The 16,994-nt window shown below is 38.3% G+C and overlaps 1 protein-coding gene across 1 annotated transcript in view; it reads right to left on the bottom strand.

Moving 5' to 3' along the window:
- Nucleotides 1-16,691, bottom strand: part of LOC133048582 (histone-arginine methyltransferase CARM1-like) — a 104,292-nt gene extending 87,601 nt beyond the window's left edge. The window contains exon 1 of the mRNA XM_061132313.1: nucleotides 16,575-16,691. Within this exon, the coding sequence (XP_060988296.1) occupies nucleotides 16,575-16,685 (111 nt within the window). The 5' untranslated portion in view covers nucleotides 16,686-16,691. The remainder of the gene's footprint in view (nucleotides 1-16,574) is intronic.
- Between the last annotated feature and the right edge of the window lie 303 nt (nucleotides 16,692-16,994).

Below are 16,994 nucleotides of genomic sequence, written 5' to 3'. Positions count from 1 at the left end.
TTTGTATTTTCTTGATTCTTTTTTGGTTACCAAGGCCATAATCCTCAACATCCTGGAGGCATACATACTTGCTTCCTGTGGACAATTAGTTACTATTTTCTCATATTTCTACTTTTCAGATATGTCTCATTTCCACCTTCTTCTTTCTGCCTGCATTAACTTGTCCTGTTCTCAATAACTTCAAATCTGAGATTTAAAAATAGCAGTTACATAATGAAAATAATAATAGCAGTGCCTACACTTCACAGGCCTGCTTGAGGCTAAAACAAGATAAATCATATTAAGGGTCATGTAAGTATTAAATTACTATTGTCATATTATTGCTATTAAAGAAAAGCATTCACTAAAAAAGAGAAATGTAGATGAGCAAAAGCATGAGAATAAAAATCACTGTATTCCCATCACCTGGACATAGGCAGAGTATGTTTCCTAGCACAATTTTGAGTGTATCTATGTTTATAAAAATATGTACTTTTGTAGTAATATTTCATAATCTTTTTACATATATTTTAGACCAGTTTTCTGAATATTATCTACATCATGGCATACACATAAAAAGTAACACTTTTATGAACAGTAGGGTGAACAGGGAAGGATGTCTGTAGTTTTGAGACATTTAACCTGGGGGTTCATGCCCCATGAGACCCTGACCATCTCCCAAGAAGGCAAAGGGCACTAAAACATTCTTCTGGCACATTTTTCTAGAAGCTCTGTTGTTGACATCTTTCCATGAACTGCTCTAGAACATAATTTTTATTGGCTGTATAGTACTTCATAATACACTTTGATTCACTAACCAATACTATGCTACTGGACATTCAAGTTATATCAAATGTTTCATTATTACAACAGTATATTGACAAATAATAAAGCTATTCAATCTGGGGACATACTTCTTACAACTCTGTTTCAAAGTTAAAGGACCCAGAACTTTTAAGGGTTTCAGGTTCACACTGTCCCTCTGCCTAATGGAAAGGTGATTCCATTTCTAAATTACAAGTCCTTTTTACATTCCACTTATGGGGTTTGAGGGTGTCTACATAACTTCAATGTGTAAATGTGAAGTGAAGTTGCTCAGTTGTGTCCAACTCTTTGCTACCCCTGTCAGGCTCCTCTGTCCATGGGATTTTCCAGGCAAGAATACTGGAGTGGGTTGCCATTTCCTTCGCCAGGGGATCTTCCCAACCCAGGGATCGAACTCAGGTCTTCCACATTGCAGGTAGACACTTTAACCTCTGAGCCGCGAGGGAAGCCTTATCAACTTGAACCAGGATGTTGGAAGGGAAATTTTTCTGGCTAAATTTTGCTGGAAGGACTAATAAGATAGGATGGTCGAGGGAGTGTAATATCCACTCTACATGGAGATTTTACAGAGAATAATCAGAGACTCTTACACCCTCAGGAAGATCAGATATCTAAGAAGGTTTGAGAGGGAGGATGCTATGAGCTGTCAGAAGGGTGATCTGAGGTTCACAGGAAAGAATTTGTCTTACTCTTTGTCTTACTATTCTCACAGGTGAAAAAGAACATACCACATATGTGTAAGTGAACAAACAGGCTTGCCTTCAGGCCACTGCATCTTGTGACTTATTTTTTCCTTAATTTTACAAAACTTCATTGGAGTATAGTTGCTTTACAATGTTGTGTTAGTTTTCACTGTACAGCAAAGTGAATCAGCTATACATATATGTATATCTGCACTTTCTGGATTTCCTTCACATTTAGGTCATGAAGTGACTTCATTTATTTTTGACCAGATTCAAAGAACATTAGATCAAGAATATGAAGATACAGATTCTAGACCTGCCATTATCATCAAAGAGCTGTGTGCCCTTGGGGAAGTACTTAAACTCTCTACATTTGTTTCCCTCTTGAAAAATTAGAGTTTAAAATGGAGTCATTTTAAGGCTCCACTCACTTCTAAAATTTCATGATTTGGAGAAAGCAAAATTTCTGCAAAGTCTGTTCCAGAAATCCATGAACACAAGGAGTACCATGATCAAATATTATTGGAACTTTGTTATAATGCATATTCCCTCTTACAAATTCAGAGAGTTCATTACCATATTAATAGATTCAAAAAATTCTGCTGAAAACTGGTTTGGTTAAATCAAAGATATCCAAACTTACTTCAGTATTTGACAGTTTTTTTCTTGAAAGTTTATCCCTGACAGATCAATCTTTAAGAAACAATAAAAACAGTTATTTGATAATCCTAGGTTGCAAAGGAGAAAAGGAAAGATATACCCATTTGAATGCAGAGTTCCAAAGAATAGCAAGGAGAGATAAGAAAACCTTCCTCAGTGATCACTGCAAACAAACAGAATGGGGAAAAAAAGAATGGGAAAGACTAGAGATCTCTTCAAGAAAATTAGAGATACCAAGGGAACATTTCATGCAAAGATGGGGACAATAAAGGACAGAAATGGTATGGACCTAACAGAAGCAGAAGATACTAAGAAGTGGCAAGAATACATAGAAGAACTGTACAAAAAACATATCACAACCCAGATAATCACGATGGTGTGATCACTCACCTAGAGCCAGACATCCTGGAATGCGAAGTCAAGTGGGCCTTAGAAAGCATTGTTAGGAACAAAGCTAGTGGAGGTGATGGAATTCCAGTTGAGCTATTTCAAATCCTAAAAGATGATGCTATGAAAGTGCTGCACTCAATATGCCAGCAAAGTTGGAAAACTCAGCAGTGGCCAGAGGACTGGAAAAGGTCAGTTTTCATTCCAGTCCCAAAGAAAGGCAATCCCAAAGAATGCTCAAACTACCACACAATTGTACACATCTCACACACTAGCAAAGTAATGCTCAAAATTCTCCAAGCCAAGCTTCAACAGTACGTGAACCGTGAACTTTCAGATGTTCAAGCTGGATTTAGAATAGGCAGAGGAACCAGAGATCAAATTGCCAACATCCGCTGGATAATTGAAAAAGCAAAAGAGTTCCAGAAAAACATCTATTTCTGCTTTATTGACTATGCCAAAGCCTTTCACTGTGTGGATTGTAACAAACTGTGGCAAATTCTTAAAGAGATGAGTATACCAAACCACATGACCTGCCTCCTGAGAAACCTGTATGCAGGTCAGGAAGCAACAGTTAGAACTGGACATGGAACAACAGACTGGTTCCAAATAGGAAAATGAGTATGTCAAGGCTGAATATTGTCACCCTGCTTATTTAACTTATATGCAGAGTACATTATAAGAAACACTGGGCTGGAGGAAGCACAAGCTGGAATCAAGATTGCCGGGAGAAATATCAATAACCTCAGATATGCAGATGACACCACTCTTATGGCAGAAAGTGAAGAAGAACTAAAGAGTCTCCTGATGAAAGTGAAAGAGGAGAGTGAAAAAGTTGGCTTGAAACTCACATTCAGAAAACTAAGATCATGGCATCTGGTCCCAATACTTCATGACAAATAGATGGGGAAACAATGGAAACAGTGACAGACTTTATTTTTTGGGGTTTGAAAATCACTGCAGATGGTGACTGCAGCCATGAAATTAAAAGATGCTTGCTCCGTGGAAGAAAAGCTATGACCAACCTAGACAGCATATTAAAAAGTAAAGACATTACTTAGCCAACAAAAGTCTATCTAGTCAAAGCTATGGTTTTTCCAGTAGTCATGTATGAATGTGAGAGTTGGATTATAAAGAAAGCTGAGCGCCAAAGAATTGATGCTTTTAACTGTGATATTGGAGAAGACTCTTCAGAGTCCATTGGACTGCAAGGAGATCAAACCAGTCAATCCCAAAGGAAGTCAGTCCTGAATATTCACTGGAAGGACTGATGCTGAAGCTGAAATTCCAATACTTTGGTTACCTGAGGCGAAGAACTGACTCATTGGAAAAGACCCTGATGCTGGGAAAGATTGAAGGCGGGAGGAGAAGGGGATGACAGAGGAGGAGATGGTTGGATGGCATCACCAACTCAATGGACATGAGTTTGAGTAAACTCCGTGTGTTGGTGATGGACAGGGAGGCCTGGCGTGCTGCAGTCCATAGGGTCGCAAAGAGTCGGACACAACTGAGTGACTGAACCGAACTGAGGTTGAAAGCAATTCACTAATAGAGATATTTGAAGACAGAACATAAACTAAATCAGTAATACCTCCTAGACACAAGAGCAGCTAATTCCAGATGTGAGATGCATTTTATTCTGAGTCAGTCTTGCTGCCTTACTTGCTCTTTGGTAATCAACAGCTAGTTGTATGTGAGTCTGTCACTTTGGACTCCATTCTTCCAAAACTAAATCCTGTAGAACTATTCTTTCTAGAGAATGTATACCCAATATCCAGGAAGAGAATATGTTATACTCAAATCATACATAACCATTTTGGAAAGCCATCTGGCATTACTTGATAAAGCTGAAGATGTCTATAACTTAGAAATATCACTCCCATAAATACACATTCTAGAGAATTTTTTGAACATGTGTACAATATAACCTAGACTAACACTTTATAATAATATTGGTAATTATAAATTTAAAAAATAAATAAACAGGATTTACTAACTGATAGGGAAGTGAATGAATAAATGCTGTTATACTCATATTATGAATACTATTGAAAAGTGAGAAAGAAAGAACTAGAGGTTTTCATGTTAACAAATTAATTTCTTAAGCAGAATTTTAAGGAGGAAAAGAAACAGGTTGCTGAAGAATATAAACTACGTTTCCTTTTACTTAAAAAGTCAACTGTATCCAAAAGTAAACTGTGTTGATTAGGGTATACTGCTGCTGCTGCTAAGTCGCTTCAGTCGTGTCCGACTCTGTGCGACCCCATAGACGGCAGCCCACCAGGCTCCACTATCCGAGGATTCTCCAGGCAAGAACACTGGAGTGGGTTGCCATTTCCTTCTCCAATGCAGGAAAGTGAAAAGTGAAAGTGAAGTCGCTCAGTTGTGTCCGACTCTTTGCAACCCCATGGACTGCAGCCTACCAGGCTCCTCCGTCCATGGGATTTTCCAGGCAAGAGTACTAGAGTGGGTTGCCATTGCCTTCTCCGTAGGATATAATACATTATTCTTAAAAATTCTTCTATCCTAACGTGCTAGTAACTTTTGGGAGTGAAAAGAGGGCATGAAATTTGGGAGAAGCATAAAGGAATTTTAATACACAGTTATATTATTCTAGCTGTTACACTGCATTGTGGGCATATATGTGGTTTTTACATTTACATTCACCTTTATTTCTGGATGCAAGAGTATTTTACAATAAGAAGTACTTTTAATAGAAAAGTTTGAGGTAATCATAAAACATGCAAATTGTGAAAAACAAACTGATTTCTGCAATCAGAAGATAACAGATATGAAAGACAGACTTAAAACAAAGCAGCATAAAGGTAATTAATGTCTCTGAAGAACGGAAAAATCACTCAAAGGTATATTAAAATTTCCCTGAAGTAAAAAAACTGAATCCATTAACAGAAAAAAAACACAGTGCTCATAAGAAAATGTCATATAGTAATAGCAACATGGAAATATATTCTGCTCAAGATTTTAAATTTAATTCCTTGGGTACCCATGCAGAAAAAAAAATCACCCTAAAACTGAAAGAAAATCAGGCTGGCGTCAGACTGCTCTATACTCATATTCATTTTAAAAAGATAGTGGAACAATATCTGCCAAATTTAGAAACAAAAATCTGTGATCAAAATAAGATTAAATCCAAAAATAATAATAATAAAAAAATTAAATCCAGAGGAGGTACTATTCATATTTTCAACATGAGAAACCTCAGGATAGCACACATAAGACCTTCCTTAAAAATGGATTTACCAAAAACAAAATAATTCATGTTATTAAGATATGAACTAAACAAAGAATTTGGTAATAAAGAAGTTATATACACGCAAGATATATCCATCTGAATGCAGAATTCCAAAGAGTAGCAAGGAGAGATAAAAAAGCCTTCCTAAGTGATCAATGCAAAGAAACAGAGGAAAACAATAGAATGGGAAAGACTAGAGATCTCTTCAAGAAAATGAGAGATACCAAGGGAACATTTAATGTAAAGATGGACACAATAAAGGACAGAAACAGTATGAATCTAACAAAAGCAGAAGACATTAAGAAGAGGTGGAAAGAATACACAGAACTATATAAAAAAGGTCTTAATGATCCAGATAACCATGATGGTGTGACCATTCACCTAGAGCCAGACATCCTGGAATGCGAAGTCAAGTGTACCTTGGGAAGCATCACTATGAACAAAGCTAGTAGAGGTGATGGAATTCCAGTTGAGCTGTTTCAAATCCTAAAAGATGATGCTGTGAAAGTGCTGCACTCAATATGCCAGCAAATTTGGAAAACTCATCAGTGGCCACAGGACTGGAAAAGGTCAGTTTTCATTCCAATCCCAAAGAAAGGGAATGCCAAAGAATGCTCAAACTACCGTACAATTGTGCACATCTCACTCACTAGCAAAGTAATGCTCAAAAGTCTCCAAGCTAGACTTCAACAGTATGTGAACCGAGAACTTCTGGATGTTCAAGCTAGATTTAGAAAAGGCAGAGGAACCAGAGATCAAATTGCCAACATCCATCGGTTCATCAGAAAAGCAAGAGAAATCTGGAAAAACATCTACTTATGCTTCACTGACTACACTAAAACCTTTGACTGTGTGGATCACAACAAACTATGGAAAATTCTACAAGAGATGGGAATACGAGAGCACCTTACCTGCCTCCTGAGAAATCTGCATGCAAGTCAAGAAACAACAGTTAGAACCAGACAGGAAACAACAGACGAGGCTGTATATAGTCACCCAGCTTACTTAACTTACATCATGCAAAATGTCAAGCTGGGTGAAGCACAAGCTGGAATCAAGATTGCCCGTAGAAATATCAATATCACAGAGAGTGAAGAAGAACTAAAGAGCCTCTTGATAAAGGTAGAAGAGGAGAGTGAAAAAGTTGGCTTAAAGCTCAACATTCAGAAAACTAAGATCATGGCATCTGATCTCATAACTTCATGGCAAATAGATGGGGAAATAATGGAAACAGTGAGAGACTTTACTTTCTTGGGCTCCAAAGATCACTGCAGATGGTGACTGCCGTCATGAAATTAAAAGATGGTTGCTCCTTGGAAGAAAAGTTATGACCAACCTAGACAGCATATTAAAAAGCAGAGACATTACTTTGCTGACAAAGGTCCATTTAGTCAAAGCTGTGGTTTTTCCAGTAGTCATTTATGGATGTGAGTTGGACCATAAAGAAGGCTGAGCGCCAAAGAATTGATGCTTTTGAACTGTGGTGTTGAAGACTCTTGAGAGTCCCTTGGACTGCAAAGTGATCAAACCAGTCAATCCTAAAGGAAATCAGTACTGAATATTCATTGGAAGGACTAATGCTGAAGATCCAATACTTCGGCTACCTGACAAGAAGAATTGACTTATTGGAAAAGACCCTGATGCTGGGAAAGATTGAAGGCAGGAGGAGATGGGGATGACAGAGGATGAGATGGTTGGATGGAATCACTGACTCAATGGACATGAGTCTGAGTAAGCTACGGGATTTGGTGAATGACAGGGAAGCCTGGCGTATTCCAGTCCATGGGGCCACAAAGAGTTGGACATGACTGAGTGATTGAACTGAACTGACAGGAGGAAGGTGGAGCTATGGGAACACTGATGATTTCACTTCTGTTATATAGGAAGGAGTGAATTTTTATCATGATGTTTAAAAAGATTCAGTTTCTTAATATTTTCCAAAATTTTATAGGAATCCATTAGGAAGCAATTTCTCTTAAATTTTTTTTTTTTTTTTTTTTTAACTGGAGTATAGTTTATTTACAATTTTGTGTTAGTCTCAGGTATACAGTAAAGTGAATCTGTTATACATATAGCCACTCTTTTTTAGATTCTTTACCCATATAGACCAGTATAGAGAACTGAGTAGAGTTCCCTGTGCTACACAAGAGGTCCTTATTAGCTATCTATTTTATATATAGTAGTGTGCATATGTTAATCCTAGTAGGAAGCAATTTCTTTTTATGTGAAGAACTTATTCAAAGTTAAAACAATTTATCTTTTATTCTTAGTTTCTTTTCCTCATTAAACAAAATTCAATATTTTTTTATTCAAAACATTACAGATCAGATAATCTCATTTTTCTAAAAATGTTTCTCTCTAACCATTCTTCTCCTTGTATATTTGCAGAGAAAAATGTCTGAAATGCGGATTCAAGTGATATTAATGATAACTATTATGGGTGGTTTAAATTTTTCTTCTTTGCTAAATTTCTCAATTGCTTAATTTCTTTATTATAAGGCATTATTTTTGTAAATACAGCTAAATGATTTTTCTTTAAAGAAAACTATTAGTAAAACTAGGAATCTAAGCAGATATAACTGTCTCCTCTCTTTTCTGAGATCCCACAGAAATACAGGAAATGAAATAAATCAGAAACTTTAATATGCATGTACATTAAAAAGAACTATCAAGAGAGGAGAGAGTCTGAGAGCATTCTGTAAGATAGAAAGCAGATTGGATTGGATTGATGGAAAAAACAGAGTACATTTTTCTGATCCCCTAAATTTCAGAGCTAAGGACAGCTTTCTGTAACAGAGTTTGGGAGGAAAAATTCCAAATTTCAAGTCAGCAAATGTCAAAAGCAGACGAGCCCATGGGATTACTATCTAGGCTAGTATGTCCACCCTCCCACCCATCTTAGGAATACAGACTCTATGAGACTGGCCTTGGTGGCTTTTGTTCCTGGCTAAAGCTCTTAGCATGGCTTTTGTGATACGTCTTAGCAGGAATCCTAATGTGAATTTTAAAACCCAAAAGCAAAACACAGAAGAGCTTGGGTAACTTTGGGTCCCAACGGGAAGAAAATTATGAGGGGGTGCCACCCAAAGTTCCATTCCCAAGGATAAAGCTCTTTGGCAATAGTGCGGGTTACTAGGCTACCAGTGAGCTACACACACATCCATGTACACATACAGGGTAGCTCACCTGCCAGCACATCTTCTCCATGGGGCAAGGGCTTTGATCTGCTCTCCCTGTTAAGGGGGAGATGTGTTGGAAACACAGACTCATACTCGTTATACTAAGCAACATAGTTCTTCATCAGCTCAGAGTGAGTAAACAAGGATTTCTAGATACTGGAGGAAAGTAAATAGCATGAAAGAGAAAGTTGAAGAGTAACAAACAGAACAAATGACTCATGAGGAAACATCATTATTTTTAAAAAATGACTAACCTCAAAGAGGTGAGATTTTATAGCCATAAAACCACAATAGGCTGCTATAAAATTAAGAATATGATGACTAGAAAATAAATTCAGTTGGTAAACTGTCAAAACTTAAGACCAAGATAGTGAACTGTAAGATAACGTTGAGGAAACCTGAGAACAGAGCAAACTCAAAGAGACAGACACCATAAAGAACAGTTGAATTGACATGGGTATAATATCAATAGCTAAATAAATAATAGAAAATATCCCAGAACTCAAGAAAGACTTAGTCTTCAAATTGAAAGAGCTTACTGAGAATGACGCAGAGTAAACAATCTAAAAAGTTAGTTCACATCTAAATACATAATGGCAAATTTGACAACCCCAACAACTATGCTGGTAAAGAATCCACCTGCAATGCAGGAGACCTGGGTTTGATCCCTGGGTTAGAAAGATCCCCTGGAGAAGGGAAAGGGTACCCACTCCAGTATTCTGACCTGGAGAATTCCGTGGACTACATAGTCCATGGGGTCACAAAAAGTCAGACATGACTGACTGACTTTCACTTTCAGGAATTATGACAAAGATTCATAAAGCTTTTAAAGTTTTAAAAAGTCACAGTTTCTGATGAACAAAAATTATATTGATGCCAGAATTCTCATCAGCAGCATAGGCCATTAGCAGATAACAAAGCAAGTTCAGAGGGAAAAAGACTTTTGAGCCCCAAATCCAAAAACTTTGAGGAAATAGAAAACTTTTTCAGATATAAAAAGCCTCAAAGATTTTGTGTGTCACAGTGAAAAAATACAAGGAATTAGTCAAGAGGAAAAACAAACATAAGAAATATTTCCTGGCGGTCCAGTGATTGAGACTTCGCCTTCCAATGAGGGGGGTGGGTTCAATGCCTGGATAGGGAGGTAGAAGCCCACATGTCTCATGGACAAAAGGCTAAAACATAAAACAGAAACAATACTGTAACAAATTCAACAGAAACTTTAAAAATAATCTACCTCAAAAAATTCTTTTTAAAAGAAAAGGGATAACATAGATAACAACGATAGCAAAGATAGAAGAAACAGTGGCAATCTGAGTATAAACTATAGGAAGGGTATAAATCTGAAAATAAAAAAGAATTATATCCATTTTTAATGACGAGCACATTCTTCCAGACTAGCAAGTGTTCAGTGTCACAGGATTCTTTTTCTATTAGTTTATGAAACTGGTTGGTTCCACAATGAAAGGTATTTATATGGTCATTATACTTAATATGCTTTTTGTACAGGGGGTAAATTTTCTGATGCAATCTATAAACCAAGCAATACTTAGTGAACTACATATTCTAAATCTTAACTATCTAGAGATAATACAACCAAACAAAATTGGGAGTTACATAGAAGAGGAAAGTTCTATACTGGGAGTCAGCAGTACATCCAGAGTAGATAGCTCAGGAAACAGAAATATGAGTATCATGACATAAAGTTATCACGGTCATCAGCTAAAACAAGTAAATAACAGGTCAGAGTAGATCACACTGGGAAATGTGATCAGGACAAGTAGAGTGGGTGGGAGAAAGTTGTTTTATATTTTACACACTCCTATACAGTTTGACTCCCCTTCCTCATGTTCAATATTTCTTTAATTTTAAAAAGTCAGTGAGCAGTCCCCCAAAGAACAGAATACCTAAACAATCCTTCGGTTCTCTCCTTTTAACCCCATTCCTTAGTGAACAATTCTGAACATCTGCTTAAATATTTTAAAAAGTCCTATTCACCTTACTTTTAAAAAACTCAGTGACTTTAGTTTACTGAAACAGTATTTATGCTAAAGTTCTTCCTAACTCGCTGTTTGGACCCCATCATTTTAGAACTCAGGAAACTGAGTCCTGGGGAGGTCAGTGTCCAAGTCAAGGATACGCTACAAGGCAGTGGCAGATGTCTAGGGCTTAAGTGGTTTACAGCGATCCATAACTGTTATCAGAGGCAGTAGCATTATGGGTTGGCTTTCTGAGAAGGTTCAAAGAGGAAACACCTGTGGTAACTGTCCCTCCCCCTTTTCTTCTCCCTCCCTCGGTGTTTGCTGCCTCCTGCCTGCAATCCAGGGGAACATTAAGCGTCACATATCACCCTTCTTAGGCCACTGGTACGTCATTACTGGTGTGCAGATATCAGGGCCTCCTGGAATCTGCGGTTAAGAAAGAATAAATGGGCCTCTGGAGGAACCAGTCAGAGCTGTGAGTGCAAAAGTCCTTTACAAAGAAGAACACAGGTCAATGAGGACAACACAGAATGAGAAAGACAGTGAGTGACAGAAGGATGGGAAGGAGAGGCAAAGAGAAGGACTTTTTCTTGTTTCTCTTAAGGGTGACTCACGGGGACAGAGCTTGTGGGGTTCGGGAGTTTCTTTGCACTGGCTGATTATACACCCCTTTATCACCGCAGGATCTCCAAAGGTGACAGAAGGAAATAACATGAAGTCTCTGTGACGGAAATGCTACTAATCCTACAGCATGGCCACCAACAAGAACAAAAACGTCCTGGCAACTTTAATACACATTGTTGTTTCCCTCTGATGATGTTCCAGGATGCTCAAGGACTGGGAAAGAAGAATATCAAGAAGCCAGACAACCTGTCTAAACTTGGAAAGGATGCTTTGACTAAGCTATAAAACAAGCACTAAGAACTGTGTCTGCAGAAGCAACTCAGAGCTGTGTGTATGTGTGTGTTGGGGGAGGGAGGGTTTGTACCTTTACACATCGTATTAGCCAGCTAATTTGCCCTCCATGGGAAGGTAAGCTCTCCCCTGCAGACTGCAAGTATCTGACAGCAGTTTCCAGGCCTACTGCGCTCATCCAGCAGAGTATCTGGCACATGAAAGGCATGGGTAAGTATCTGTTAATTACTTCACTAAAGGAGACATGGCAGCCCTTGGAATTCAGTCTCCATCTCAGTTTGAAGAGATGATTCTGTGCGCTTCTCTTCCTCTCTGCAGCTCCTCTGGTAGCAGATAAATGGAGGGTAGGTAGGTAAGAGGGGTCTGGGGGATATTCTTCACATCTCTCTAAATGCTGGTACATTTGGCAACAGAGAGAGGGTAATTCAGGTATGTCAGGAAGAGGCTTTTTTTAAAGAATTTTTTGATATGGACCATTTTTGAAGTCTTTATTGAATTTGTAACAATATTGCTTCTGCTTTATGTTTTGGTTTTTTGCCCCCCCACCCCCACTCCAGGCATGTGGGATGCTAGCTCCCTTACCAGGTATTGAACCTGCACCCCCAGCACTGGAAGGCGAAGTCTTAACCACTGGACCACTAGGCAATTCCCAGGAAAAGTTGTTAAACTATATTTTAAAATGGACAAAAGGTTACTGAGTGTCCTGTGCAGTATAACCTTCCAGGGTGCTCTTCACCTTTCAGAGTCTTAAAGTTATTTTTCAACTCCGTAAGAAAAACTAATGATGATGCAAGTAATTCTTGTCCTTAGAAACTGAATGGAATTATATCTGGAGGAATCTGAAAGATGACTGCCCTACAGATGGACCAGTCTTCCATCTATGTATAAATTCTTTCCAGGGTTCCTCATTGCCTACAAATGTGGTTCCTTGAGGTTGCCTTTGAACTGGTTTAACATCTTACTACTTTACCTATTCATGAGTTAAATAAAGTATCTGTCACATGCTAATATTTGCATGAGAATCATGTCTTTATCTTTGTAAGAAGTTATCTTTTAGAATTTTAATACACTACTTTTCACTTTAGTTCTAGGATGTAATTTATTGTCACCTCATCATGACTTTTCCTCTTTCCTTGTAGGTGTAATGCACAGCACAGTAACTAACAGTATACTTGCTTTGGAGATGACTGACCTGCTCTCCTTCTCTATCTCCTAGTAATCTTGTTCAAATTAATTAATCTCAAGCCTTGGCTTCTATATATGTAGAACAGGACTAATATTAGCAGTTACTTTATGGGTTGCTCTGAGACAATGAGTTAATGCATGAAAAACGATTATACATGGCTTGGTAAACAGCAAGTGCACAACAGATGCACTATTAATCCTCTTTTATTGCCCTGTGGAGGGTGAGCCAGACTTTCAGTGATTGGTGTCCAGTAAGAATGGGAAGGTAGAATGGACAGCTGGTCAAGTCACCACGCAGCAATTCTCCTAGATTGTAATTATTCCTTTCCACGCATTCCCTGGAAAGTCCTAAGAAATATATAGTCTGTGTAGCAACTGCTAGTTGCCTATCCAAATCCATTCTTGCCTTTCACCTTATTAATAAAATGCCTACATTAATGTTGGCAAGAATGCACCAACTGAAATACTATACTGCCCAGCCCCTCTTGCAGCAAAGTATGGCTAATGACTAAGTTCTGACCTTTGAGATGAGCACATAAACTTGCTGGGAGAGACTTCCTGGGAGGTTCCTTAAAATGGGGAGGAAAAGCTAGGGAAAGACAATTTTGAGTCCCCTCCTTTATCCATCTGATGGCCTAGAACATGGATTTCTTGGCTGAAGCTCCAGCCAAAACATCTTGATGATGAGGTGACTTGCAGGAGATAAGCTGTGTACTAAGACAGTGTAGCAGGAAGATGCAAGCAGCCTGGGGTTAAACAAATTCTGAGTAGCTGCCACACTGCCTTCTCAATCAGACTTCTTTCACATAAGATAAAAAAATGTCCCTCTGTGTTTAAGTCACTGCTAATTTGGATTTTGTGCCAGTTACATGGAGGTGAACTAACTGATAAATGCTGTTCCTGTTCAGACCAAGGGGCATCTTAACCATGGGAGTCATAATGGAACCATGGAGTCTGAGAACTCAGATTAATTTCTACCCTCTGCTTTTAGCTGGGTTACTTGCTGGATCCGAGGGAGCACACAGTAGTAAAGGACTCATGTCAACAGGTGAAGGGTCTCCCCTTCTGTCCGTGCTTCCAGGTTTACAAATGAATCATTTCCCCAGTGAGGACTTTTTTCCATCCATAGCAATCTTCAGGACTATGAGTCTCTGGTGCAATTATAGAATGAAAATGCTAAATGAAATGCTAAACGTTAGCATATTTAGAATATGCTGGGATATTTTATGTTAGAATAAAAAATAAATTTTGATTTGCTTCCTCTGGGCAGATATAAACAGTATTTAGTTATATGACTATTTAACTATGGTTATAGTTAGGTTATACAATGTCAGTCAGTTCAGTTCAGTTCAGTCCCTCAGTCGTGTCCGACTCTTTGTGACCCCATGGACTGAAGCACGCTAGGCTTCCCTGTCCATCACCAACTCCCAGAGCCTGCTCAAACTCATGTCCATAAAATCGGTCATGCCATCCAACCATCTCATCCTCTGTCATTCCCTTCTCCTCCCGCCTTCAATCTTTTCCAGCATCAGGGTCTTTTCCAATGAGTCAGCTTTTTGTGTCAGGTGGCCAAAGTATTGGAGTTTCAGCTTCAGCATCAGTCTTTCCCGTGAATACTCAGGACTGATTTCTTTTAGCATGGACTGGTTGGATCTCCTTGCAGTCAAAGGGACTCTCAAAGAGTCTTCTCCAACACCACAGTTCAAAATCATCAATTTTTTGGCACTCAGCCTTCTTTAGAGTCCAACTCTCACATCCATAATGACTACTAGAAAAACCATAGTTTTGACTAGATGGACCTTTGTTGGCTAAGTAATGTCTCTGCTTTTAAATATGCTGTCTAGGTTGGTCATAACTTTTCTTCCAAGGAGCAACCATCTTTTAATTTCATGGTTAAAATTATCTGCAGTGATTTTGGAGCCCAAGAAAATAAAGTCTTTCACTGTTTCCATTGTTTCCCCAACTAATTGTCATGAAGTGATGGGACCAGATGCCATGATCTTGAATGTTGATCTGAATGTTGAGTTTTAAGCCAACTTTTTCCCTCTCCTTGATAACTTTCATCAAGAGGCTCTTTAGTTCTTCTTCACTTTCTGCCATAAGGGTGGTGTTATCTGCATATCTGAGGTTACTGATATTTCTCTTGATTCCACCTTGTGCTTCATCCAGACCAGCATTTCTCATGATGTGCTCTGCATGTAAGTTAAATAAGCAGGTTGACAATATACAGCCTTCACGTACTCCTTTCCCTATTTGGAACCAATCTGTTGTTCCAAGTCCAGTTCTAACTGTTGCTTCAAGACCTGCATACAGATTTCTCAAGAGGCAGGTAAGGTGGTCTGGTATTTCCATCTTTTTAGGAATTTTCCACAATTTGTTGTGATCCACACAGTCAAAGGCTTTGGCATAGTCAATAAAGCAGAAGTAGATGTTTTTCTGGAACTCTCTTGCTTTTACGATAATCCAATGGATGCTGGCAATTTCATCTCTGGTTCCTGTGCCTTTTCTAAATCCAGCTTGAACATCTGGAAGTTCACAGTTCATGTACTGTTGAAGCCTGACTTGCAGAAGTTTAAGCATTACTTTGCTAGTGTGTGAGATGAGTGCAATTGTGCGGTAGTTTGAGCATTCTTTGGCCTTCCCTTTCTTTAGGAGTGGAATGAAAACTGACCTTTCCCAGTCCTGTGGCCACTGCTGAGTTTTCCAAATTTGCTGGCATATTGAGTGCAGCACTTTCACAGCATCATCTTTTAGGATTTGAAATAGCTCAGCTGGAATCCCATCACCTCCACTAGCTTTGTTCGTAGTGATCCTTCCTAAGGCCCACTTGACTTTGCATTCCAGGATCACATTCCAGTGATCACCATAGCATGATCACGCGCCTAGGTTATATAATATATATTTATATAATTATACTTTTGTGGCTTTACTTTTGGTAAAATCAATGAAAATATTAGACCCCTACCTTTCACAAAGTGTGTTCCATTTATTTTCTCGTATCTGTTCCACAACACTGTGAATGAAGCATTAATGTTTCCAGTTTGTTGTTCAGATGCAACTTCACGATTTATAGATACAAAAACTAAAATGCAAAGTGATTAAATAATTCGATCCAGCTAACTCCTATTTCTCTGAGGCAACTGGTCTGTAGCAACTGATCACTAAAGAAACCCTTGATTGAACTGACATTTTTTAATAGCAAAAGACATTTTAAAATTTAAAACAAAGAAACATTTCTAACATTTGAAGTTAGAACTTTCAATATATAAAAGAGACCAACAAATTACATATTTGATTTTGCTGATTAAGAAGTAAAGCAACATTTTAACAATTTAAACATGAAGGAAGTGGGATTATTTGGATTTTATTTTCCAACAAATATGTGAATACAAAATCTGTCCCAGGTTTAACCAAATTTCAAATGTTTCATCTTCTCAATGGTTTTTCCTCTAATGTGAAATGCAGCTAATTAGCTCATCCCTGATTTGGGAGCAACTAGTGACTTGAGAATATCCAAGGGACCGACCTGCAGCCAGCTCTGCAGAGCCCTGAAGAGACAGCAGATGAGTAAATGGATTTGTTCCTCCAGGGTGAGAGCTGATGAAATGCACATGTCACACAGATGGAGCCAAGGCATCCTGAAATTTCTTTTCTCCAGGTCCCTTTTAAGAATATTTAGTCTAAAAAAGTTGCCTGCCAATGAAAGAATCACATTTCCAAAAGGTCATTCAACCAGTATTACAAATAGGTGAAATATTTATAACAACCAAAAAACAGATCTAAAGAAGATTAGAGTTCATGCACAACTCCATTATGGAGTTAATATAATTAGGGGCCTACAGAACAAACACATTGGAGGCAACAGAGCTCTAATAAGAGACTATGTCTGAATCAAAACACATTTATTCTACTCTTAGAAAAATCACAGACTCTTGGGATCTGGGTC

The sequence above is a fragment of the Dama dama genome, chromosome 29 (assembly GCF_033118175.1).
Source record: "Dama dama isolate Ldn47 chromosome 29, ASM3311817v1, whole genome shotgun sequence".
NCBI classification, from domain to species: domain Eukaryota; kingdom Metazoa; phylum Chordata; class Mammalia; order Artiodactyla; family Cervidae; genus Dama; species Dama dama.
This window is presented reverse-complemented; position numbering and strand designations above follow the sequence as displayed.